The sequence below is a fragment of the Anas acuta genome, chromosome 9, assembly GCF_963932015.1.
Source record: "Anas acuta chromosome 9, bAnaAcu1.1, whole genome shotgun sequence".
Taxonomy (NCBI): Eukaryota; Metazoa; Chordata; class Aves; order Anseriformes; family Anatidae; genus Anas; species Anas acuta.
Genome location: NC_088987.1, coordinates 2317937 through 2341530, shown reverse-complemented (window position 1 = coordinate 2341530; position 23594 = coordinate 2317937). Strand labels below are relative to the sequence as shown.

The 23594-nt window shown below is 49.0% G+C and overlaps 1 protein-coding gene across 2 annotated transcripts in view; it reads left to right on the top strand.

Moving 5' to 3' along the window:
• Window positions 1–23594, top strand: part of PPM1L (protein phosphatase, Mg2+/Mn2+ dependent 1L) — a 59384-nt gene that overhangs the window by 32196 nt on the left and 3594 nt on the right. For both annotated transcript variants that reach the window (XM_068692606.1, XM_068692607.1), the window contains exons 2-3: window positions 14493–14667; window positions 23165–23326. In XM_068692606.1, coding sequence (XP_068548707.1) covers window positions 14493–14667; window positions 23165–23326 — 337 coding nt within the window. The remainder of the gene's footprint in view (window positions 1–14492; window positions 14668–23164; window positions 23327–23594) is intronic.

Here is a 23594-nt window from a genome sequence, read left to right as displayed (position 1 = left end):
ATAACAACTCCTTCTCCTTTGTATCACTTTTCCAGGTGAGAACTTGTTTGTGCAGCGCTGTGTTTGCTTTGGTAGGCTTCCATTGTTAGGTGGGCACTTAAAAACATCACTTTCTCTTACACAAGAGTAAGAGGGTGTAGATCAAAGCGGCACACCTTGGCACAGAGTAACTTGTGCAACATCCTTCAGCTCCTCTTAGGAATTGGCTTGTAAAAGCTGGTGGGGGTGAAAGAAAGCGTCTCTGCACAGAGTGCCTGTATCCGTCTGGGGAAGAGGATTGTGTTTTGCCCAGTTGGCAAGGTTTCCCATCCCAAAGCTGGAGGTGGTGGGCTCGTGTCAATGCTTAGTGGGAAGGTAAGGACCACGGTGATGGGACTGATTTCATTTACGTGCATATACTGAATGCTGAGGTGATACAGCCCGATGCCAGACATGCACTGATCAGGGGTTCGTTAAAACACATCTCGTTTGCTGGACAAATGCAGCGGAGGAAACTGTCCTTCTGCAAGTGCTGCTGGCCACGTTTAAGGCTGAATGCTGTTCCTGGGATAACAAACCAGCTCTGTGCCACTTCCAGCCCTCAGATTTGCATCAGCCCGCGATGACGGCAGAACATCAAGTCTCCTCAGAGCACAGCAGCGCCCACCCCTCGCTTCCCCAAACAAATCTTCTCCTTTTCAGTGCTCCTGTGGTGTCAGGAGCAACAAAGACAACCCTTCAGGTTTCTTGTAAGAAAAAAAGCAGGGCGAGTGCGTTCTTGGATTTCCTCCTCCAGCTTTTCTGGGAACGGCTCTGCATTATTTATCTTTAAACAAGTTTTCTCTGATTTGACTTTTTTTTAAGAGACAGCCTGTGGAAGGAAAATTCTGTTGCATTGTGTATAAAGCAAGAACTTGTGTAGTCCTTAGCTATGGTTTATATATTATACATGGTGCTGGAAGCATAAAAACGTGTGTGTGTGCATTTATATGGATGTGTTGCTGTCTGAAATACTCCAGGATTGCCTTAGATTGGCAGCCCTGAACAAATTCCTGGTCACTGCAGATTGCCAGGCAACACAAGCTGTGGCTGTGCTGAACGATCTCTGCCAGAAGCACCAAATCTCATTTCCTATTTAACGTGCTTGGTGCTGGTGTCCTGAGGGGAGCTTGTGTCGCCGTGTGGCGCATCCAGGTACTGGCTGGAGGGAACAATTCAGGGAGTTAGCACCTACAGAAAGAGGAGGGTTCGGCTTGGGATGCGGGCTGATCTCACAGCCTGCCTCAGTCCTGCTGCAGTGTAGTTTTCAGCTTTCATTTTGGGCTTTGCCAGGTAGAATCATTGCTTCATTTCAGCCCATTGTGCTTCGTGTTCTGGTTCAGGGTCCTTGGCACAGCTCTCCTTGCTTTGGGGAGATCTTAATGGCTTGGGATAAACCACTGAGCGTGAATCCCTTGGGTTTTCCCTTCCCCTTTTAAAATCTGACTGTTCCTGGTAGTGCACTTCCAGATGTTCCTCTGGAACTGAAACTTTACCTCGTGCTTTCTTTCTTTGCTTGTGTCACGCCTGCTCCTGGGCTCTCTGGGTGCAGTAGGTTTCCGCGGGGCGGCTCTTCCAGCTGGCCAGAGCCCCCTCAGCTTTCCTGAGCTTTCCCCTTCTCATCCCTGCTCCTGTCTCGCCTTTTTCAGCCCACAGGGGAGGTCTCGGTGGTGCCTACAGCTGTCAGCTCACCCGGCCGTGGTTGTGGCGTGTCCCACCTGCTGAGCAAACGCCTCTTCTGTGCCCGTGGGCAGGAGGGAGCGTGGTAACAGCTGCCCTCTTGCCGTGATGTTGCCTCTCGTGAGCCATCCTGGCTCTCCCTCCCAGCACCACTTCTGAACTCTCAGCACAGCCCCGCCACAGCTGCCAGTGCTGCTGAAACCTTCCCAAAGCAGCCTCCAGAAGGCCAGGCCGAGTCTCCCCCCTACTCTGATGCACAAACGGGTTTCACCAGGACTAACCCCGGGTGGCAGTGTGACTGGGAGGCAGCTGGAATTTCAGTATCATGAAGGATTTCAGAAGTGGAACCGAATCCATTTCCTTAAATAATTCTGTAGGTTAGCAGCAGCTGAAACAACAGTCATGCTGCTGACCCTTTGCTTTGCGTGTTCTCTGCTTACTAACATTTAAAAATACTGCTCAGACATCCAGTCATCAGCTCAAATTCAGCAGCACAAACCCAGCTCTGACTTTCATACACGGGATGCAAGTTGTTGCTCTTGCTGGGGGCTGTTCTCCAGCAGGGATGGCCCTGTACAGCCCCTGCTCCCCAGCTCCGTGCTGCTGAACCACGAGCAACAGGGAAGCATCTCTGCTGCCAGAGTGGATTGCGAATCCAGGGGGATTTTGGTAAAATCAGGTTTTTCTAACTTGCCTTATGAACTTGGGTTTTTAAACCTTTTCTTCGAAGTAGTGGAAGGAGGCGGTGCTGTGCTTCTGAGCTTCGCCTTCAGTCATCTCGCAGGGTACCTGACAACAAGATGCTTGATGCTGTATTCACGAGCGATTTCCATTAACACCAGCAGCAAAAATTACATCTGAAATTCAAATCTTGACTCTATCATGGCATCTTTTAATTCTGAGCTGAGGCTTTTATTTTGTTTCTGAACTGTATTCATTAAATGTTTACGCTGTGGTGGATTTAGGGAGAAAAACCTGACACGTGAGCCCTGCGCCAGCAGCAATTTGGCCACTTCAACTTCTGGAAGGAAAAAAACCTGGAGATCAATGATTTCAGGTATTGTACAGCACGTCTTCTGCAAGCCATACACAGTGAAGCCGTGCGTGCACCCACAGACCTGGCAGGTGTAGGGGAGCTCCTGCTCCTCTGCTGTGGGGCTTGCCCAGAGCCCTAGGCTGTCCTGGGCAGGCAGGGCCCCATGAGGATCGCTGTGTCCTAAGGTTCATGAAGCACACCCTCCAGCAGCGTTAAAATAACATTGTTCAGGTTTTAATCTTAAAAGTTCAACATCCTGGAGTTAAGTTCCTAATCCCTGTCCCCTGTACCACGTTTCTGCCCCCCCCCATGTTTAGTTTCTGTGCTATTCCCTGCATCAGCTGCAGCTTTAGGTTTAATTTGCATCTTTTTTCTTCTCTAGTGGTGCTTTAATGGACAATGTGATGCTAATTTGGTGTTAACAGCTGAAAAAAAATAATTTCATCTGATTAAATTAAAATGCATAGCTGTGATTTCATCTTCAGCCCCGCGCTCCTGAAGGCGGCACTTCAAATTTCTGAGCTGTTCAGGGAAAAGCTGCTCGGGCCAATGTCATTCTAAACTTTACATTCAGCTCAATTTACTGTGTCCCTTGTATGTAAGTGCTCTGAAAATGCGATAGTTGACTCGAGGCAGCAGAGCAGTGCGTGTGGGAGCTCTGCACCCAGCAGGAGGGATCTCAGCAGCACCTTTGGTCCAGTTGCAGGACGTGGGGCTGAGCTCCCCGACCTGCTGTGCTTGTTCCATTCCTGAGCTCCTACCTGGAGCTCACCCGAGGGCAGCTCGGGGACCAGGCAGGTCCCTCTCCCAGCTGCTGTTTCCCACCACGGAGGACGAGAGGCAACGGTCAGCAAATCACAAAGTGGAGATGCTGTCGCTGCACAAGTCAAAATTAATTTCCCCATGCTGACTGTGGTTCAGCCTTTAGGTTTGTAGGTAAAGTAAGCACTGTGTGATCCTACCCTTAGCCTGGAGCGAGGAGTGTCTTGTGCCAAGCTGTTTGAATCACTGGAATTGGGGAAATAAAATCCCACCTGCTGCACCCTCTGGTACATAAAAGCAGTTCTTGGTTGGATGTGAACAACGGTCACACCGCCCATGTTTCCCTTTTATAAAAACCCAGATTTAATGAAGTGGAGAGCAGGCAATAAATACCAACTGCTCCTAGGTCTGGCTCCTGGAAGCAGCAGAAGGTGTGATTGCTTTTTAGCCCATCAGGGCTATCGGTGCTGGCGTTAGCCAGCAGCCTGGCCTGAGCCCAGATCGGGCACTGCTGGAGCCACGCGGCTCCGAGGAGTCTCCCCTTTACCAGGAGAAATCAGCTTTCTCTGTAGCTGCTGTGGGTTGTGGTGTGTTTAAGAGCGATGTTGCACGGGTTCTAAAACCAGCACGCAGTTTTCTATTTATTGGATTAATCTCTAAACTTTCTAGTCTTAAAAATACCTCAAAACATCGGACACAAAGCAGACTTTGTTGTTGTTGCTTTATAGCTACGGTTTGGGTGTAATTTACTTCATTTATCATCTTCTGTAATTATTTTTCCATCGCCCCATCTACCCCGGGGACAGTACGTGCATTTCAATCAGCTGGGAGAGCTGGTCACGAGGGGAATGGCAATTCAGGCGTGCGGAGATAGTTCCTCGCATTCATTTATTTCTAAATAGAACTTTCTTTATCCTTATTTTGGTCCTTTATTATCGATAACGTCACAGGTCTTCCCGAAACGTCGCCTTCGTCTGCGTGAGCTCTGCAGGCAGCAGCACTTTGAGAGCAATTTCTTTCAATTAGCCTGAATTAGCTAAAACGCGTTAAAGTAACAAGTAAGCGATTGAAGCTGCTAACCTGAGCTCCAAGCCCGCTCCCTCCCCATCGTGTGCGCTGCAGCTGAAAGAAGAGCAGCCGCCCTCCCAGCGCAGGGAGCCCTACATAAAGAGCCTGCTTGGTAGCAAACACCAGTAAGGCTTCGTGCTCAGTGAATTCTGTCCTCTCCAGTTCCAGCCTCCTCCTTTTGCTGGTTTTAAAGCCCCTGCCGGGAGGGCTGCGATCCAGCTCCGCAGAGCCTGGCAGCTGCTTGTGATCTCCCCGTCCTGCTGCTGAGCCGGGTGCGCTCGCTTCTCCTCCCGCTTGTCTGTGCTGGTTCCCGAAACCCAGCGAGGTGCCCGGCTGTGCCTTTGTCTGCTCTTCTGCTTAGCGACCTTCAGAACCGTATCAGATGACTTCTTCTTCACTCCCTCATGAATCATTTCCTATTCTTTTATCAGATTTTTCTTTGCTCTTTTTCTCTCGGTGCAGAACCTTATTTTTCAGGTGTCAGCTGTCTGAAGTGTGCCGATGTCACTGCCCCTTCAATCCTTCCTGCTGGTGAGATAACTGTTTCCTGCCACCTCCTGATCTCCTCCTATATGTATATGTATGCGTGCAGACCCCATTTCAGCCCCCAAGTCTCTGGTCCTGTATTTAGGAGAAATGAAACAGCTCTTGCATTAGCCCAGGCCTGCTGAGCACCTGCTTTACGATATCCTCTGCTGTTCCTGTCCTGCTCACAAGAGGCAGTGCTTGGAGGACACCAGCTCTGTCAAGGCACCGTATGGGTACGTACGCTCCGGGCAAGGCTTTTTGGAGCCCTCCTTGGTCAAGACGAGCACTGGCAGCAGTGCTGGGAAGCTCAAAGTGCTGTGAACGTGCTGGTCCCTCCCTGGTGCGTGGAGTTATCAGAGAGAAGTCTTCATTAAGGGATGTTCGGGTTCAGCGTCAAGGGAAATGGAGCTGAGCAGCCTGCATGGTGCTCGCGGAGCCGTTGTGCCGTGAGGAGCAGCAGCGATAACGCGGGCTGTATTAGCACAGCTCTCAGCACGTCCGTCATCAGGAAAGATAATGAAGAACTTATTAATGCAGCATGGAATTAGCACAGAATTGATGTTTGCAATGTCTGTCTTAACGAAAATGTGGAACAAGTGGGATGGGAGAGTTTTGAAGAACACCCAAACCAGGCAGCTTGCCTCTCGCCCTGCCCGGCAGCCCCAGGTGCTCCTCGGGTGTCTGAAAGCAGCAGGAAGGGAGAAGGGCACAAAGGATGGGAAGGGGCTGAGGTTTATGAACCTGCTTCATGTGTAGTGTGTGAAGGGGCTTGCTGTCAGCTGTCCAGCTTCAGGATCAGCATTTCAGAATCCAGGGGCAGCCGCTCAGCTCCCTCGGTGCTGGGCTTCGCTGGGTTGCTGGCAGCTGGCAGCACGTGGGCTGATCGGGCCCTGTCCTCCACCTCCCTTCTCCCAAACCACCTCTGGTTTGAGATGTCCCTGGCTGTGCAGTCACTTGGGGTTTGTTCTTTTCCCCTCCTGTCTCAGCAGTGCCGATTTTAGCATTTGTTGTGTCTGTTCCGTGAACAGCTTCCCGAGGCCACAGCCGTGCCTCCGCGTGCCTGTGGAGCACGGGTGTCAGCGGGGCTGAAAATCCACCAGAGGGTGGGTTTGGGGTCAGGAATGTTTTGTTTTTTTTTCCCTGGTCATCAGCTGAGGGCTCGTCCAATTTCTCTTCTGGCAGCTCCCCTGAAAAGAGTGTTTTGAACATCAGGCGCTGCTGTTTGTTCCGGGACACTCCAATTCCATTTCCAAATACAGAGCAGACAAACATCCTGTGCGCGGCTGGGATGAGCACCATGTCCAAGGCAAGCCTCTTAAGATAATTCTAAAAGGGACACATCAAAGGGAAACCTTGTGAAGATTTCCCCTCCCCATCTAAAATAAACCTGCGAACAAAGCCCTGGATAGGATGTTGGCGTGAGGAGGGCTTTGTGGTGCTTCCTTGTTGACAGAGAACCCATAACCTTAGGGTTTGTTTTTTTACAAATCTATTTATAACGCGTTTCATGCTCACCAGTGTAAACGCAGAGGGTTTTGTGTTGATTTATGAAGGATCCTGCAGGTAGAGAGCCTTGCTGCTTTCTCTTCCTTCGCTTCTCCGCCTGGCTGCTGCCGCCTGCACGCATGCAGTTAAGAAAGAATTAATGAACTTTTGCTGCCCGTAATTAATACGCTGTTCCCTTAAATGTCGTCCCACCAGGAATGCGATTCTTCAAATGCTTTATTTAGAAAAATGCATATAAATTATTCCCCCAAATGTGTTTTTAGCGGCTTGTTGTGTTATCACACAACATTTACTGTTATCCCTCAGCCTGGCCTGCTGGGTCCCCTCGCCGATCTGCCTGGTTGAGATGAGTTCCCCTTGGCGTTGGTGAACTGAGAGCTCCTTGCTCCTGCTGCTGCAGCCCCTGCTGCTTCTCGTTTGGTCGTTCGTTGTGTCCTTCATCCTTTGGACGATCTCTTGGTTCTCAGACAGCAGGGATGAGAAGGAGATTATTTACCATTAATATATTATTTGCCATTAATGAATCCATAATAATTCATTACAGCCATGTGTTGTTCTGCTATTTATACTTTGTGGGATCGCAGGAGCCTCTTCAAACAGTGCCGTGCCCTGATCTTGTGCTTCAGCCCCTCATCACCCACATGACCCCAGGTCTGATGGGCAGGAGAAATCTTTATTCCTGGCGGGCTGGTGTTACGCTGGGACACACAGGGGGGAGACAAAAGTTCACTCTTCTCGAGCAGCGTCAGATCAGCTTTACATGAACAGTGAATGCAGCACTCGCCTTGCTCGCCCCGTACTCATTCTGTGCAGCGTGGGTCCCTACAGAGCTGAGGCGAGGAGAGAACAAGCGAAAGGTCTGTAATTGCATTTAAACAGAGCTCATCGAATCTCCAAGTCATTATCTCCACAAATTTTAATTTCCATATACGCGGCTGAAGGAAAATGGCAGCGGGCCCGTGGTAAATCGTTTACAGGACTCCGTGGCCACGTTTTCCTTGTTCGCTGTTCCTGAGCACCGCTTGGTGCAGCTTCTGAAGAGGCAGTGGGGGCTCCCTAAATAGGGCTGGAACAAATTGCGGTGCTGTCAGCTATTCAGTAATCCCCCGAGCCCCTGAGCGAGCGGCACAGCAGAGCACATCCCCGGGCCTTGGGTTAACCCTCAGGCTCTGCGCCTGCTGATGCTTTTTTTTTTTTTTTCACAGCGAAGTCCTTTATCGTAATTCTTATCTCTTTCTCATCGCAGTATCAGATGTATCCTGGGGCTAATTATTAATGCGATTTCTTAACGCAGAGTGAGAGCTGAAGGATTGCTTCCACCAGCAGGCAAATCCAGGTTGGTAGGAGCCTCAGCGGGGCAGGGCTTGGCTGGTGGCTGTCACGGGGCAGCTCCCGGCCAGGGCTCTTCTGCCACGCACACGTCCCTGACTTGCTGCCTGCCACTGCAGCAATTTGTGGTCAGGAGATCTCTAAGGTGCTTTGGGACCATGCGAGGTAAAACAGTACTTGATGTTACTGGAGAATTCCTGTCCATTTTGTGCTCATTAAGCTTTTTTGCAGCTTTGAAACTGTACTGGAATAGTTTGCAGAGGTGTTTCAGGAGCCCAGGACTGGGCGCTGTGGGCAGGAGCGGTGGGAGCCCTGCAGGTACTCCAGGTCTTGGGGAAATTGTGGCCTTAATGTTCTCTAGGTGAACTGGATTGCTTTGACTACTTTTTTTTTCTTTCTTACAGAGTAGGAATCTAAAATAGATTATAAATTTCTGGCCAGATGGTGGAATTTGGGCAAAATTATAAGCAAGAATCTTCTTGGTCTGCTGCGTAAGGAGCTAATTCGTAGAGTGTTTCAGCCCAGGCTGAATCTTTCTAATTCTTGTGATGACTCCTGCTTGGCAGAAAGTGATAGCTTTAAGTCAGGAGAGAGCATTTAGACTGAAATATTCCTCTGCTCGCTCTTCCTTTGCCGGGAGAAAGAGAACAATGTCAGAGAAAGAAGAAAGCCTCTTGCTATTTAGTTGTGTCTAATAGGCTATAAATACATTTTTCACTAAACTAAAGCAGCAGAATGAAAGGCGTTGGGTAAAAGTGATTCTCCATAAAGCATCTTACAACCTACTGCTATTTGCAAAAGCATCTGCACAGAAATACCTGGAGAAATCCTCTGGAGTGGTTTTAAGGCACTTTAATAGCTGATGAAGGCACTCATTGCAGCTTCTGTACTAATGCAGGGTTACAGCCACCAAGTTTTAAACACCATTTTCTCAGGGGTTGCACAGAGCAGCCCTCATTTTCATTTTGCACAACTTTTTTTTTTTTTTTTTCTCCTTTGTGGAACTTGATGAGCTCAGTAAAATACAAAACGCCGGAGCTTTCGGTATCAAAGAAGCACTTGATGCCTAGCTTGCAAAATGAGCAGTTCGATGCCCTCGTAAAGTTAGTTGTTTTAATGATATTTCAGCCATTATTTTCAGCGTTATCTCTGCTTCTGTTGCTTCTGGGTTTTATGCCAACATAAAAAAAAAAAAAATTGATCCACCATCGCTTAGGTTTGATTATAGCAATACAAGAAAATGTTTCAGTTCTTCTGGGTTGGATGAAATTCTTCCTGGCAGGTCTTCAGCAAGCGCAGTCCCTGCTGCTGGAGCTGTATGGGCGGCTATATTTAGTAATCTCTTCTGACCATAAATTGCAATTTGGGACCCAGATTTTTCTGCAGCGTTAACTGGTAGGAGCCGAGCATTTGCATGCATTTTAAAACCTTTTTTTTTTTTATTATTGTTTCTTGCTTTAATATTTGGTTGCTTCTGTGTTTGTAGTGGCAACCAATTATCAGAAAATTCAGGCAAAGCCTTGACATTCCTCCTCCTTTTTTTAATAATTCATTCAAACACTTTTTGCAGTGTTCCACCAGCTCAGTCACGCCTTTTGGCAAGTGCAGACGTTATTGATACGCCAACTGGTAATGCCCTTCAGATATGGCCAAGTGGACGTGGAAGTTGTAACTGTTTGTCCCTTGTGTCTCTCCGTGTGTGTCTTCCAGGGTTAGCAAAGCACAAGCCCTTCACAATAAGCTTCAGCTTCTTTGTTAAGCCTAGCAGGAGCATTAAAATCACAGCTTTGTCTGGGGCTAATTTCCAGTTTAATTTCCCTTCTCATTTTAATTTTTCTCCTAAAAAGGACATGAATAATAATTGCCTTCCTAGCACAATTAGGATTCAGAATTTGTGTCTGCTCATATGCAGTTTCGGTCCAAATGCATTTCCTTTTATCAGGGTAACAGCTCCTCTTATTGCTCATAATATATTTACTAAACATTGCTTTTTGGTGCATGGATGCAGTTGTTTAAAGAACCGGAATAAATCTTCTAGTTTTGATGCCAACCAAATAAAATTAATCCACTCTTGCTTGGATTTCTTCTGGCGGCGTGTCATCCTGATGGGTTACCTGGGAACATTTTCACCCTCTCTAAGTGGCAGCACATCCACTGTAGGATCGACCATGAGATCAGAAAACGCTCACACTAACTTGACGTAAAACAACTTGCCTTCAGGAGCTCCATTTATTTGGTTTATCAATGGGAGGATAATGGGGTGATGGGATCAATTTGCATGCATTTGCATGAGAAAGAGCAATGCAGGTGAGCAGACATTTCACTCGATTCAGTGGCTGGAAGTCGTAGATAATGGCAGATTCAGACTGGAAATGATGTGAAGGTTTCTGCGCTGTGTGAAATCGCCCACTAACAAGAAGGGTAATTAACTTCAAGGGCAGTGGAAGATCCTCTGCCTCCCAAATAGAGTTGGATATTTCTCTAAATGACTTCTTCAAGCAATGAGACAGAGCAGTCCTGTGCTCCTCCTGATTTGAGATGTCGGACGAGATAATTGTAATGTTCTCCCTGCTTTGATAAAATTAATCTTTGAATTAGACGGCCCGATTCGGAAGCTCTCCTCGTGGCTCTGCCAACAACGGTGTCATCTCCAACAAACCCCTCCCTGCCCCGAGTCCTGTTCCTTAGCTGCAGAGTGACTGCTTGCCTATAGCACAGAGTGCTTCTTGCTAATTCAAATTAATTAAAATTCTTTCTTAAAAAAAACACGAACACGTATTTTGCTGTCCCTTCTCCCATTGGAAGATGGAAAATGATTCTTTTGCATTTAGCCTCACCTCTTCCGATCCAGGTCCTGGATGGAGGAGCCCCATGCTAGCACCGCGTGTGCCTCCCCGTGCCTAGCAGGGGCGGTGGGCGGCGGAGCAGGAGGCTGATTTCTGCATTACACAGCGTGTTGCCTTCCTTGCTGCTCAGTCGAGGACATTTAAATACGTCTATTTAAGAAGTGAGTGACAAGCGTTGTCTCAGGGAAGAAGCTCAAATGCATAATTTAAAGCCGTAAATCATCATCGCTCCTCATTTTTATTGTTACTCTTTGCTTGGTGCTGTTTGCGTTGCTCGTAGCCATAAATCCTGTGTCCGAGGGGATGGAGCTCTCCGTGCTGGAGGCATGAAGTCAGGGCGAAGCTCCACAACAGATGGCCTTTTCTTTCCGTTTCACGGACACCGGTTCTCACTGGGCAATTTGTTATTTTCTACAGTGGAAGCAGCTGTGGATTACTGTAATTATGGATTTCATCTCTCTCTGGCAATCCGGGGCGAATACTAATTTGAACTTTATGCATCTCCTCGGAATCAGGTTAATTTTCTCGTGATGCTGGAGCTGCTGATGAGCTAAAGATGTTTGTGAGGCTAATGTTTTTCCTGCTATGGCAATATGTGGTGCGTGGATTGCAAAATAATAGTGGTGGGTGTCGTGTTGGGTCTCGTTGAGCCTCCTGGGAGCGATTCCTGAGTCCTGCAACGCTTCTGAAGGCGTGCTTTTGCTTCACATTGTGAGCTCGGCTTTCCTGGGATCCAGGCTGATCAATAGCAAATTATTTGCTTGGATAGTTCCTTCGGAGGAAAAGACACTTTGAAAGAGAACCGGTAGGCTGCTTGTACCAAAAGTTAGGTTATGGGAAAATGTTATTCCGGAGTCTCTTTCGACCTGTTTGTTCTTTAAATAGCTGCTGGCTTTAGAGGGCAAAATGTTCGTCCTAGCACCATTGGTAGATCCTGCATTATCCTCTCGAGAGTAGATTATGTTTTGCTCTCATGTTTTCCTTTTCAATGGCTATTAATAGCTTCGTGTCCTTTTTCCAAGGGGTTTGCCTTAGCAAAATTCCCCTGACTTCAGAGGAGTTATTTGTGGCTCGTGCTGATGGAGGAGAGCATCAGCCCCGTGAGATGCCAGATTGGGACCTCGTGCCCCTGCGTTGCCCTCCACTCCGGTAAGGGGCACGCCTGGGTCCGGGGCAGAATTTTTGGATCTCCTTCAGCCCCCACCAACCCCTCCTCATGAACAGGGTGAGGAGTGCAGCTCCCATCAACGGGAGTGCAAAAAATATTCCCTGACTGCTGCTTTCCTGTCCTAAATGCCCAGCAGGGGACCGAGGTGTCACCAACACCCCCTGAAGCTTTGTGGCTGGGTTGCTCGGTGTGGAAAGAAGGTGAAGTGGGAGTGAAGGTGCTGGGCTCTGCTTAAAGCAGGAATCTGCCCATGAAGCCGGCCTGGAGGTGGGGTGAGGTGTAAGGTAAGGGCACGCTTCTGTGAGAAGTGAGTGTGGGGTTGGGTCGGGTTTGGGGTGGTTGATGTAAGTCCAGAAGCATGTGTGTAAGAGTACAACGGAATGTGGAATCCCAAGGGGGCTCAGTACATGTTTCACATTCCTCTGGTGGAAATCATTTCCATGACCATAAAACGATGGAGCTTGGAGAGGAGCAAACAAGAGGCAGTGGCAGTGGCACAGCAACTGGGGCTTCCCTGGCAGCTCCCAGCTCACCTGGCGGGTCAGAAGGGATGCTGCCGATGTGTGGTGGTCGTGGACATCTCTGAAATGTTCAATCTGCATGGGATTCTGCATCCCCGTTTACATGAAAGGCTCTGGTTTCCCAAAGCAGTGTTGGGGCTGACGATGTATCAGCAGTGCTGGGGCTTTTGAGCACGGGCGTGCTGCCTGCAGTGACAAAGGAAGGTTTGCTCCCCAGAAGAGAGCTGCTACGAACCACATGAACATCTCCATAAACCCCGAGAGAAGCACCTCGCTCTCTGTGGCTTCCAAATCTTGCTGCTTTCGCATCCTTAGAAATCAATTGATCTTTTGTTCCGTTATTTAGGCACCGAAGTTGAACAAACTGGTCTGTTTGCCTTCCTTTATGCTATTTTAAAAGGGGCCCCTACATGTACCCTTTCCAAACAGCATCTTACCATCCTCTGCATTTTGAAGATAGGGCTTGGTAAGGGACTTGTTCCAGCCAGCCACCTGTAGCTGAATTAATGCCATCTGGCCCAGCCAGCTGGAAACTACCTGATCTTGATAAACACTTCCTAACATTTTCTTCTCCTGTTCTGTCGTGAGATTCAGTTCTTTGCCTTTGGTATAAACCGCCAGTTGCATGCAGCAAGGTAAGGCAGTGAGTACTGAGAAACGTGGGCAAGTGGGGCAGTTACATGAGGATGTGGGGGCTTGTGAGGTTTGGGTTCCTGCACAGGGAGGGGTTTCAGCATCTCCTGATGTGGTTTTTGTTTTGTGCAGGCTTTTTTTTCCCCCGTAACTCGAGAAAAATGTGATTTTTGGTGAATCAGCTCTGCAAGTGTATTACCTCGCAGGTACACAACATAAAGCAGTAGATTTCTGTGGCTGAATGAAATGCCTTAAAATCAATGGAGCTATTAAAGTCAGCCTTCTGTTCAGCTGGAGAAGGGAGCTTCAGGGGGAAAACAGACCTGCAGTTTTATAAAAGTACCAGGGAAATTTTACTCTGTTTCACGTGGCTTTTATTAAGCGTGAGCTGCCCTGACTGCTGCGGGCACAGAGTGCAGAGCCCCCTACGCGAACAAGACCACGTTTTTGGTACATTTTCCCAAAATTGTGATTTAATCCTGAAAGTGACTTTGTGGAAAGGCAGTGGGAGAGTCCAAAATGTCCCTGTGCAGAGCAAAACCTCTTCTTGGAGGAACATGAAATATCCAGGCCTGCACCCAGTGCCTCTTTGGGCCTTCCCTGGGAAGGAAACTGATGGAACTGTAACGGGGGCTGTGTGGTGCTCCTGGGGAGAGCTCCTCTGCTTTCCCTACAATAATTTCATTCGTCTCCCGTGGCTTAGCCTGCAGATAAATTGACCACAACTTCAGTGATATTTTAAGGTTGAAATTTAATCAGCAATTGACTTTAGAAAACTAAATATAAACCCAGGAGAGCGTGCTGCTGAGCAGGGCAACTTGTGGCCACTCCCTGGATTAATCTAACCTTTTCACCATTCATTTTTCTCCCCTGCCTGGGAGTTGGCAGGAAAGGCAGAGCACGGGGCAGCAGCCTTCGCCGCATCCCTCCTGTCCAGCTGGGTTTGTATCGCTGCTGGAAAGGCAGCAAGGAGCCACTGCCCAGGGGCAGGAGCCCTTGGTGCTCACTGCCCTCTGCATTTTCTGCGTAATACTCCCTAACGTTGGTACAACCATGCCACCTTGTGTTAATTTCTGTTTTCTTACGGCTTTGAGCAGTCACAGAAAAAAAAAAAAAGGAATAATTTTCTATCTTTGGATGTGTATCTGTACGTTGGTTTTTAATGCTATTAAAGATTTATTTGGGGCTTCCTGTCCTAACCCGGTTATGTATCCATAGCAGCTGAAGATCTTTTTGATCATCTGATACTGGAGTTGGTAGTACTGGGAGTATTTATTGTGAGGAGTCACATTTGAAAATGCTGTAAAATAAATAATAATAAAAAAAAGTGCTCTGGATACGCACGAAGCTTTTCAAAAAGAAAAGGTCCTGGTTAAACCTTTGTTTCTTTTCTACAGTCAGCAGCTGAATACGTGAAGTCCCGGCTGCCTGAAGTCCTAAAGCAACACCTACAAGACTATGAGAAGGACAAGGAGAACAGCGTGCTGTCTTACCAGACCATCCTGGAACAGCAGATTTTATCAATTGATCGAGAAATGCTGGAAAAACTGACCGTATCCTATGATGAAGCAGGTATGGTTTTATTTCTTCCTAAGTGAGGTTTTACTGAAAACAAGTTGCCCACTTCCAGATGTTCTTCAGACTACTAGGGGTCGTGTTGGCAAATTGAACTCTGTTCTTAAAGGTTTGAGGTGCTTCAGTGAAACATTTTTCTCCTAAAATCAGGTTAATTTAGGAGAAAAAAATCCACTTTGGTGATTTGCATCCTAAATAGCTGAAAGGAAGTTATCGTACCAACACTGTTCTTTGTAACCTACAGATGTTGGTGGTGGAGCCATGTGTTTCGCATTGTCTCTGCGAGCTGTGTGACCGAGTCACACAATGCAGTTTGGAAGGATTTTGCAGCCTGTTACAATGTTCTTGTTAAATGCACGTCCTGCACGTCACTGGGTTCTTCTTCACGACTTAGTTTTGGACTTGCCTAGCCAAGAGTGTACTGGGGAGTCATGGAATCTGAATTCTAACTGTGACGTGATGGGTGTGGGTAGTCAAAAATAGACAACTGGTAGAGTGTCGGAGGCATTTTAGTAGTGCAGTTACGGGGTTCTTCGCTTCTGGTATTTGTGCCTTGACAGTCTAGGTATGTGGTGGCTTTCTTAGGTGCAGCTAACACTTTCTCCTAGGAAAAAGGTGGGTTTTTTACTACAAAAAGTACAGTTAGAAGTGTTACTGCTCGATTAATATTCATGGTAGAGAGTGGATTTTCTTAGTCCCTGGTACTTTCTTGTTCTGTTTCCCCTTTGGCTGTAGCTGGCACTGCGGTGCCCTTTGGGAAGCGTTCTGAGCATAACTCAAGGTTTTTCTTCCAGCTGTTTTAGCCAGAAGCCTAAAACTCATAACCAGGTTTTTCATCCCTTTTAGCTCACGTTTGCCAGATACCCCTCCAGGCGGATCACTGTTTTGTTTGGCCCTTGCTAAATGGCACTGCTAAAATCCCCATCCCCTGAGTTCATCTCCCCTAGCCCAGCTCTGGAGAACCAAGCAGCAGCAAGCCTGTGGCATTTTCTGCTGTTACTTTGGACTTAGGCTGTAGTGGCCTGAACTGCTTAAAATGCTGGAACCACTTCCCAGCTGTGTTCAGCCTCCTGCTCAGCCTCCCCCGCACTATCAATATCGTTCTCTTAAGCTACTTTGATCTCAAACGCTCGAGCAACTTAAAATGCCATTTGCCGACTGCGTGCTCTGGGTGCTTAGAGGACTGTGAGCTTTAGGAACTTGAAGTAATTACAGTGCTCTCGTCCTTTATCAACCACGTCCGCGCTCTCCCCCAGTAAATAAGCCTGATTCTCTTGAACTCCTTTGATCTCAGGAGCTCTCGGGCAGCTCGCGGTGCCATTTGCAGCCCACTCGTGTGCTCCTGTGCTGAAGGAGCTCGGAGTCGTGTGAGTTGTTGAAGGACAGCACGGTTAACAGATGGGCACGGGTTGTCTTTTTCATCAGGTACCTCCTGCTTTTAATGATGCATAAAAAACAAGCTTTGGAAGTCGTTGCTTTCCGTCGCTTCTGTTTATATTTTGAACAGAGAATTTATCAGCCCGGTGGCTCCTGCAGATCTTTCTTGGTCACGCTGGTTCGGTCCCTTTATTTCTGTAGTCAGTTTGATTGATAGGAGTTTGTTAGGAAGGGAAGGGTACAGGGGAGAAAATTACCAGCTCCTGTCAGGATAAGGAGAAAGCATTTTTTTCTGTGGAAAACTGCATGTTTGTGCAGAGCAAATAAAGAGTAAGCTGCTCCAAACACACACTGGGGATTTATATCTCACAATAAAACAATGATGTAGAAATTAGGAGCTATGTAAATACCGAGTTTAGAAAGGTCTCGGTGTACACACGTCCCAGGCAGTGAGTGCGCCTTGTTGTAAATTAAAATCCTCAATTTGAGCTGGCTGATTGCTCGGAGGCACGCTGCTGGGTGTTGTACTTAGGTGCTGTAGTCCATGGTGTGCTCGAGGGAAAAGCACTTCTGAAATGGGTCTGAACTAATTTCTTCTGTTCCTTGTCCTCACTCCATCATTTCAGAGGTCACAAACGCCTTTTCTGCATGTAGGATTCCTCTGCATCCATTTCCCAGGTGAAAACAGAGCTGTGCTAAACCAGCCTGGGCTTCTGGTACAATTGTGCCTGTTAATTGAGCCGTTAGAGCACGGCGTGTGATGTTAATAACAATGTGCAGCTTCGGAGGGCTGGACACCGTAACGCCTTCCTGTAAATCTTCCCTGTCAGGAGCTCGGGGTCCCAGAGCTACCAAACGCAGGGAGTTCATCTAAAAATAGTTAAATGTTGACAAGATTTTTAGTGAAGTTTGACTAAGAAAGCTTGGTAAGATGAAAGCAGGCCCAGCGTGACAGATGGGTACAAATCCTCTCCTAATCTCTAAATCCCTTCGTTTAAAAAGTGCCGCTCTTGGCTTGCTACAGCTGGGGTAATTTTGGGCTAGGATATTTTCCTCCCTCTGAAGCGCTGCTGGATGTAAATCCTGTTCCGCCTACCTACGGCATCTCCCCTCTCTGGGGTGGTCAGCAACTGCTGTACAAATGAAATTTTGGGATACTTGAAGGTATTTTGGCATTGAGCTCTTGCGTGCCAGTTGGCTCCAGCCTGCTGGGCGATCTGCTGATAGTTTGTGCTGTGACGGGTGGCCGCTCTCCCCGGGTAACAAAAAAAAAAAGACAAATTTCATTTTGCCTCACCACGAAGCGCTCGTGTCCAAAGGGAGCCAGGGAATCCAGCTCGGCAGACAGGAGCACAAGCAGCTGTCCCCGCTGTCCTTGTCGTGGATAGCTCCATTTTCAGCCCTTTGCTCACCTTTTCCTCCTCCAGCCCATCTTTCAGTGCCACTGAATGAGTGATACTGCTCGTGTCAGCAGTTTGTTTCCGTAAGGAGTGGTTTTACGCTAGCAGCTCACGTCCCAAAGTGCCCGAATGCTCCCATCTTAGCAACAGAATTTATTTTCTGCTGAGCTAAAACGCGCCCGTTAGCACTACGGCGTGCTGCAGCGCCGTAATGAGGTGGGGTCTGTGCTCTGTGCTCCGCCTGCACCCAACGTGCCCAGCACGTGAGGTGTTTGCCACCCTGTGGCCCTGCAGGAGTTAGCACACGATGGGTGGATGATGAATTCAATCGATTCTCCTGCTCAGCCTCTGTTCCCGTGCCTTGCAGAAGCCCAGGCTGGGTTTCTGTGCCTCCTGGGCTCTGGAACAAGTGGCCCTGAGTGTAAATCCAAGACTCAGGATTCCTTCTGGCTTCAGGACCTGCAAGAAGACGCAGCCTGGCACCGGTCTGCCCAGGTCCCGGCCCAGGAGCTTTGGCTGCTTCTGGCAGGTGAACAGAAAAGCAAAAATATCCAAGGTTCAGCTTCACCCCAGTAGGCTGGCGAATCCATTTCTCTCACACAAATGTCCAGGTTAGTGTGGGCGCTCTGGGAATACGTGCTGTAATTTGGGAGAATGAACACCTTGCTGGGGAAACATCATTTTTTTTCCACTGCAAGAAGTTTGATCAGGTAAAGCCATCGTCGTGCCACATCACAACCAAGCTACAGTAAGTTATTTTCGCCCCCATGGTATTTATCACACGATAGCTCGTGCATGTTACAAATGCAGGAAGAAATCTTTTGGGTTTGCTGCAGCCACGTTATTAAAAAAAAAGAAAAGTCTTAAAATTCTGGGAGCCTGCTTTTGGTACATGTTTGGCTGCTCCTTGACACACGGGGCTGGTCCATGGGGACATAGCAGAGCACAATTTCAGCAGCGGTGACTCCCCAGGGCTTAAATCCCTGCCTGAGCAGGAGCCCAGCACTGGCAGAGGCAGAGGAACCCAGTAAGAATTGTTACCCGAAAGCCTGACGATCACCACTGACTTCATCCCATCTCTGCACGAGTCTTCATGAGATATTTTGTGGCAGCCACCAGAGGGACGGCTTCTGAATGACCTGGGAGCTGACATTCAGCGGACAGGCTGGCACCTGAAGGACGTGCGTGGCGTGAATTGCCCAGGGCAGCCCCAGGCCTTTGTTGCAGTTGGTGTTACTGATAAAAGTCATAACCAAAACTCACCTTCCTGCGTGAACCTTTGGGAAGCCCTGGTAGTGGCTCCAGACGATGTGATGGAATTAGAGACAAATTTTAGCTAAGTAGGCTGTGCCCAAATCCTGCCGTAAAGCCATGTAGCTTTGGTTTGTTTAAAATGTTTGATCCTGCTCTTCCTTGGAACAGTTCAGTGCTCTCCTCTCCAGCCAATGCCTTCATCTTGCCCGGTGAAAACCTCACAGCTTCGTCCTGAGCGCTCCAAATTCACATTAATAATTTTTGCTGCTGCTGACGCCAGGTCTTGGGGGTTGGAAGGCTCCTTGCATCCCCTTGGTGGGTATTTCTACTTCTGATGCATTCAACCGCTGGGCGTGGTGCCGAGGTGAAACTAAATATCAGAGCAATGCCAAGAAATGGACTTCAGAACGGAACTGGAGATTCATTCCTCCTGCGTTCGGGTGATTGTTCACAAGGACGAGGGATTCATCGTGCTGTGATGGAGAGACTCAGCATCTGAGTCTCTGTCTGTGGGCACATCCCAGGGTGCTGTAGCTGAGCCTGGTGTGGTTGGGGTGAGCAGCATCGGGTGCTGGTACTGAATTATGGCTTAATGGAGAGAACAGGACAGGGCTGAAGAGGAGCACAAAGCAGTTCTCTGTTTCAAACACCAAATCTTGAAGTGGTGTCGCACAGGCAGGTAGAGATCGTCTCAGGGTGGGAGCTGAGCTGTGATCGTAGAGGCTGAACGTGATTTCTGTAGGTCTGTAAGCACGGGGTTTCTTTTCTTCTGTTTTAAAATACGTCATTCTTCTAATTGTAGGGAAAAGATGTGATGCTGAGATGATTAAGAAACTCTGAGACTTCGCATTTTTCAGAAAGGTTATTTTCAGGCCTGTGCTTTACAGCGCAGATGTTTGCAGAACAATTTATTTAACCATGGGAAGAGGCCGGCACTGCTCGCTCGGACGAAACGCCAGCACCAAGGGGACTCAAGGACAAACGTCTGTGTGCTGGGTGCTCTGCTCGGCCCCAGCCACCTTGCAAGAACTTTGGAGGAAGGCAGTTGGGCACCTTAAAAATGCAGGTTTGGTTTTGAAGGGTGCCATGAGGGTGGCAGCCTGTGTCATCCTGGTGGTGGGGCAGAACTGGGTGCTGTTTTGGAAATTGCAGTAACGTTTTCTCTAATCCATGTGGCTTTTGCTAAGAGCAATTGTAAACGATTTCAACACTTGAATGACCTCTAAAGGAGCAGTGGGCGAAGGAGCGCTAATGAGCACAATTAGCTCGGCCTGCCACAACATCCTTGATGAAGGATTTTCATCCTGCATGGATGTTGTGAGGTGTCCTCGCGGCCCCGGTGCGGGTGACACAGGGATGTCTGCTGCCTGATTCATCTTTGCTTACCTGGTAGGTAAGCAGTGGAGAATGAATTTATTTTTATGGCTTTGGGTTGCAGCTGGTGGCTCATCCCCAGGGCACACGAAGGTGGCATTACAGGATCCTGGTGCTGTAACCTCGCTGCACCTGCCCAGTGGGAGGCAGGAGCCTGTCCTGCCCTCCTTGCTGCCTCATCTCACATCCGTGAGCCCAACCAACCCCCTCATGTGGGGGCACCAAACCCCCCCTGGCTAACATTTCTGTTCCCCAGGCCCCTCCAGCTCCTTCTGTATCTCTGTTTCTCATTTCTTTTATTTCCCTTTACAAGACTCATTCAATAAACCGTTGGCTCGAGGCCGTGCTGGAGCGCTGCTGCCTTGCCCCCAACCTGCCCTCCTGCCCCACCCCATCTGTGCAGGCAGCGTACTCCAGGTTTTACATTTTCTGGTGGTTTTCCTTTTAAATGGCCCAGCAGGACACTATTCAGGCAGCTGCTTCGAGGAACCAGTCCACCACGCGGTCAGTTCTGGGCCCTTTCTGCTGGGAATTTTCCCTTGTGCACTCGTGTTACATCTGAGTCGACTGACAAGAGTGCAGCGGTTCCCAACTCTGCACAAGGTTAAACGGCTGAAATAAAAATAGCTGGAAAAGAAAACAGTGAAATCAGCTGGCACAGGGGGGTCAGGGCCTGGCGCTGGCCCAGCCACCAGGCAGAGCACGGCGCAGGCCGAGCAGTGCGGGCTTCATCCTTCATCAATCACATTGCAGGCTGGCTCCTGGCTCAGCTTCTCACCCTCTTCCATACACAGAGGTTGTATATCCATGGAGACTGCCTGCAAAGTCACCTTTTTTAAGGCTCCTGCTTGTGGAGCGGTGTGCTGCCCGAACATCGGGGCCATGCCGTGCTCCTGGTGGTGTTTCCCTGAGCAGGACACGTGGGAGTTCCTCTCCTGCCTGTACGAGCAGCAAGCCCCGTGCTGCTGGCACTCTGCAGGGCAGGAGGGGGCTCGTCATTTTGCTCTCCCCTGTGCTGAGGGCAGGGCCACTCCCAGCAGTGCCAGCAGGAGCCCTGCATTTGGGGTGCCTGGGGCCCCTCCCCTGGAGCCTCAGCTGGGGCAGTCCCTGAGCAGTCCCCGAGCCCTGCAGGGCTCCTGGGATGAGCCTGGGGCCGGGTTCCTCTGGGTCCTGCTGTTACCGGGCTGTTAGGCTGTGCAGCGAGCAGGGGTTAGCACCAAACTGTGCCCCTTTGGGTCTGCGAAGCGTCAGCCGATTGCACAAAATAATCTCTGTGTGTGTGCCTGTGTTCTGAAAAGGGATTTCTGGTTTAAAGCTGTGCGAGACAGACCGTTAAGTTAAAAAATAAATTCCCCAGCACGCAGCGCGTCTAAAAACAAATTGTTTATTGCTGGCTATTATATTTATCCCAGCCGTGGGATATTCCACCACTGACGTGGGAACGGCAAGACTCAGCTCTTCATTCTCGTTTTGGGCAGCACCGCAACAAGCTGCAGCCGTGGGAGTTCAGGCTGAGGGGAACAGCATGGGCTTGGGCCTGAGCAGAGCTCCCCACGGGCAAAACCAGAGCTCAGGCAGCCGCCCAGGGCTGTGCTGGTACGCCCGGGTGTTGGCATTCTCCTTAGAGCTGCTTCTTGGTCAGGTTAAACCACACACAGACGCACTGCTCTGCAGCACGCTGCTGCCTGAGGGCCCTGCTCATGCCCTCTGTGCCCCCGCAGGGATTCCTCTCTGCCTCCCTCCTGGCAGAGCCACGCAGACATCAAAGAAGCCCGTGTCGGAGCAGTTTTTTGCATCCTGCCCGTCTCCATCTCTTGCCCAGCTGGTGCCACTTTCCCTGTCAGTCTCTGCCATGCAGCAAGGGTGGGTGCCTCGTGTTAATGAAAAATTAGATGGAAATGAACAACGGAGGTGAAAACTCAGCCATGTGCTTCCCTCGATCATGTAAAAGGAAAAGAAAGCAGCCACAAAATGAATTTAATTTACTGGTGAAGGATGCTGGAGTGCCTTTTGTAAGAAGTGTGCCATAATTTCAGGAGTGCGTTGTAATGAAACCCACGTGTCAGGAATGTTCCCTTTTAATGTTTATGAGAGATTGTATCAAACCTCAGTCACTTGTCATCTTTCTGTTCTAACATACAAATGAAATTGTGACACCAAAGCTGGTGCAGGAGTATTTCTATTAGCTGGAGTTTTCATTAATGCAGCTCATATCACACTGGCTACAAGGGCAGAGTGTATAAAAGGCACATTCCTAATGGCATCCGCTCTGCTCCGCACCAGTTGAATGAGGAAAAACAAACCCCTGGTGTCAGTACCTTGAGAACAGCCCATTTTTGCCAGTGTTTCCCTTCCACTTAGTACCGTGCCTGTGGTCAATGACTGACTAAATGCTCTGTGTGTTTAAAGGTTAAAGTAATTAACAACGTCAAATCATTTTCTTTTTTCAATAAATCATCCTTCAGATTGTAGCCTTCCTCCCAGCAGCAGTTTTAGCAGGTTTGCTGTCTCCTAGCGTCACACTGAGCACGCAGCCACGTGCAGTAGTTTCTGTTCATAGAAGCTGCGCAGGGGCTCTGCTGCAAGACACATTTCTGTCCCCTGCTGCTGTTTTTGGCCATCAGGAAAAGGTGGTGCTCAGAGACTGGAAACCTCTCTTCCCCCTGAGCTCTTCCCCCAAATCACAGATCTGAAGAACACCTTCCTGCTAGTCATTTTTCCTATCTGAGCATGAAACCACTGAGTTTATTTTCAGCCTCACCCCCAGTCGCCTACCTGCAGAAGCAGGCAGTGAATGCTGAGCTAAGTGCCCACCGCAGCAGGACGCAGGGTAACGTCTGTCCAAACAGCAACGGTGTGAGATAGCCTAAGTAGGGAATGACTCGGTAAAACCAGCTGATAAGAGAGGAAATCTAACAGACTAAGTAGCGTTAGAAGAAAGCTGCCAGGTGTGATGACAGCCTGCTCCCTGGCACTGATATTTGAAGCAAATTTGCAGGTATATGTTGGAGAAAACTTGCAGCGTAACTGCAGATCTTTGTATCCTCTGTAATGGTTTCTGCTTCCCCTTGCCTTCTTCCGTTCCCCAGGTACGACTTGTCTGATCGCGCTGCTGTCGGATAAAGAGCTCACGGTGGCCAACGTCGGCGACTCGCGGGGAGTGCTGTGTGACAAGGACGGGAACGCCATCCCCCTGTCCCACGACCACAAGCCCTACCAGCTGAAGGAGAGGAAGAGGATTAAAAGAGCTGGTGAGTTACAGCGTTTGTGCTCCGGATTGAGGGTTCATCTTTATTTTCTCTCCTCTGTCAGTAATGCAGCCTTCTCCCCTGTGAGACACCGAGAGCACCGGAGCGAGGAATCAGCAGAAAACCCCTTCCATTATTAACACAGCTCTGCTGGGAGGGGCTCACGGTGCAGACAAATGGAAGCAACTGGCCTCTGCCTTGATGAGGTGGTGTCAAAGTAAGAAGAGCGGCCTTCGTCTGCAACAGCCAGTGTGCTGTCCTGGCCAGTGCC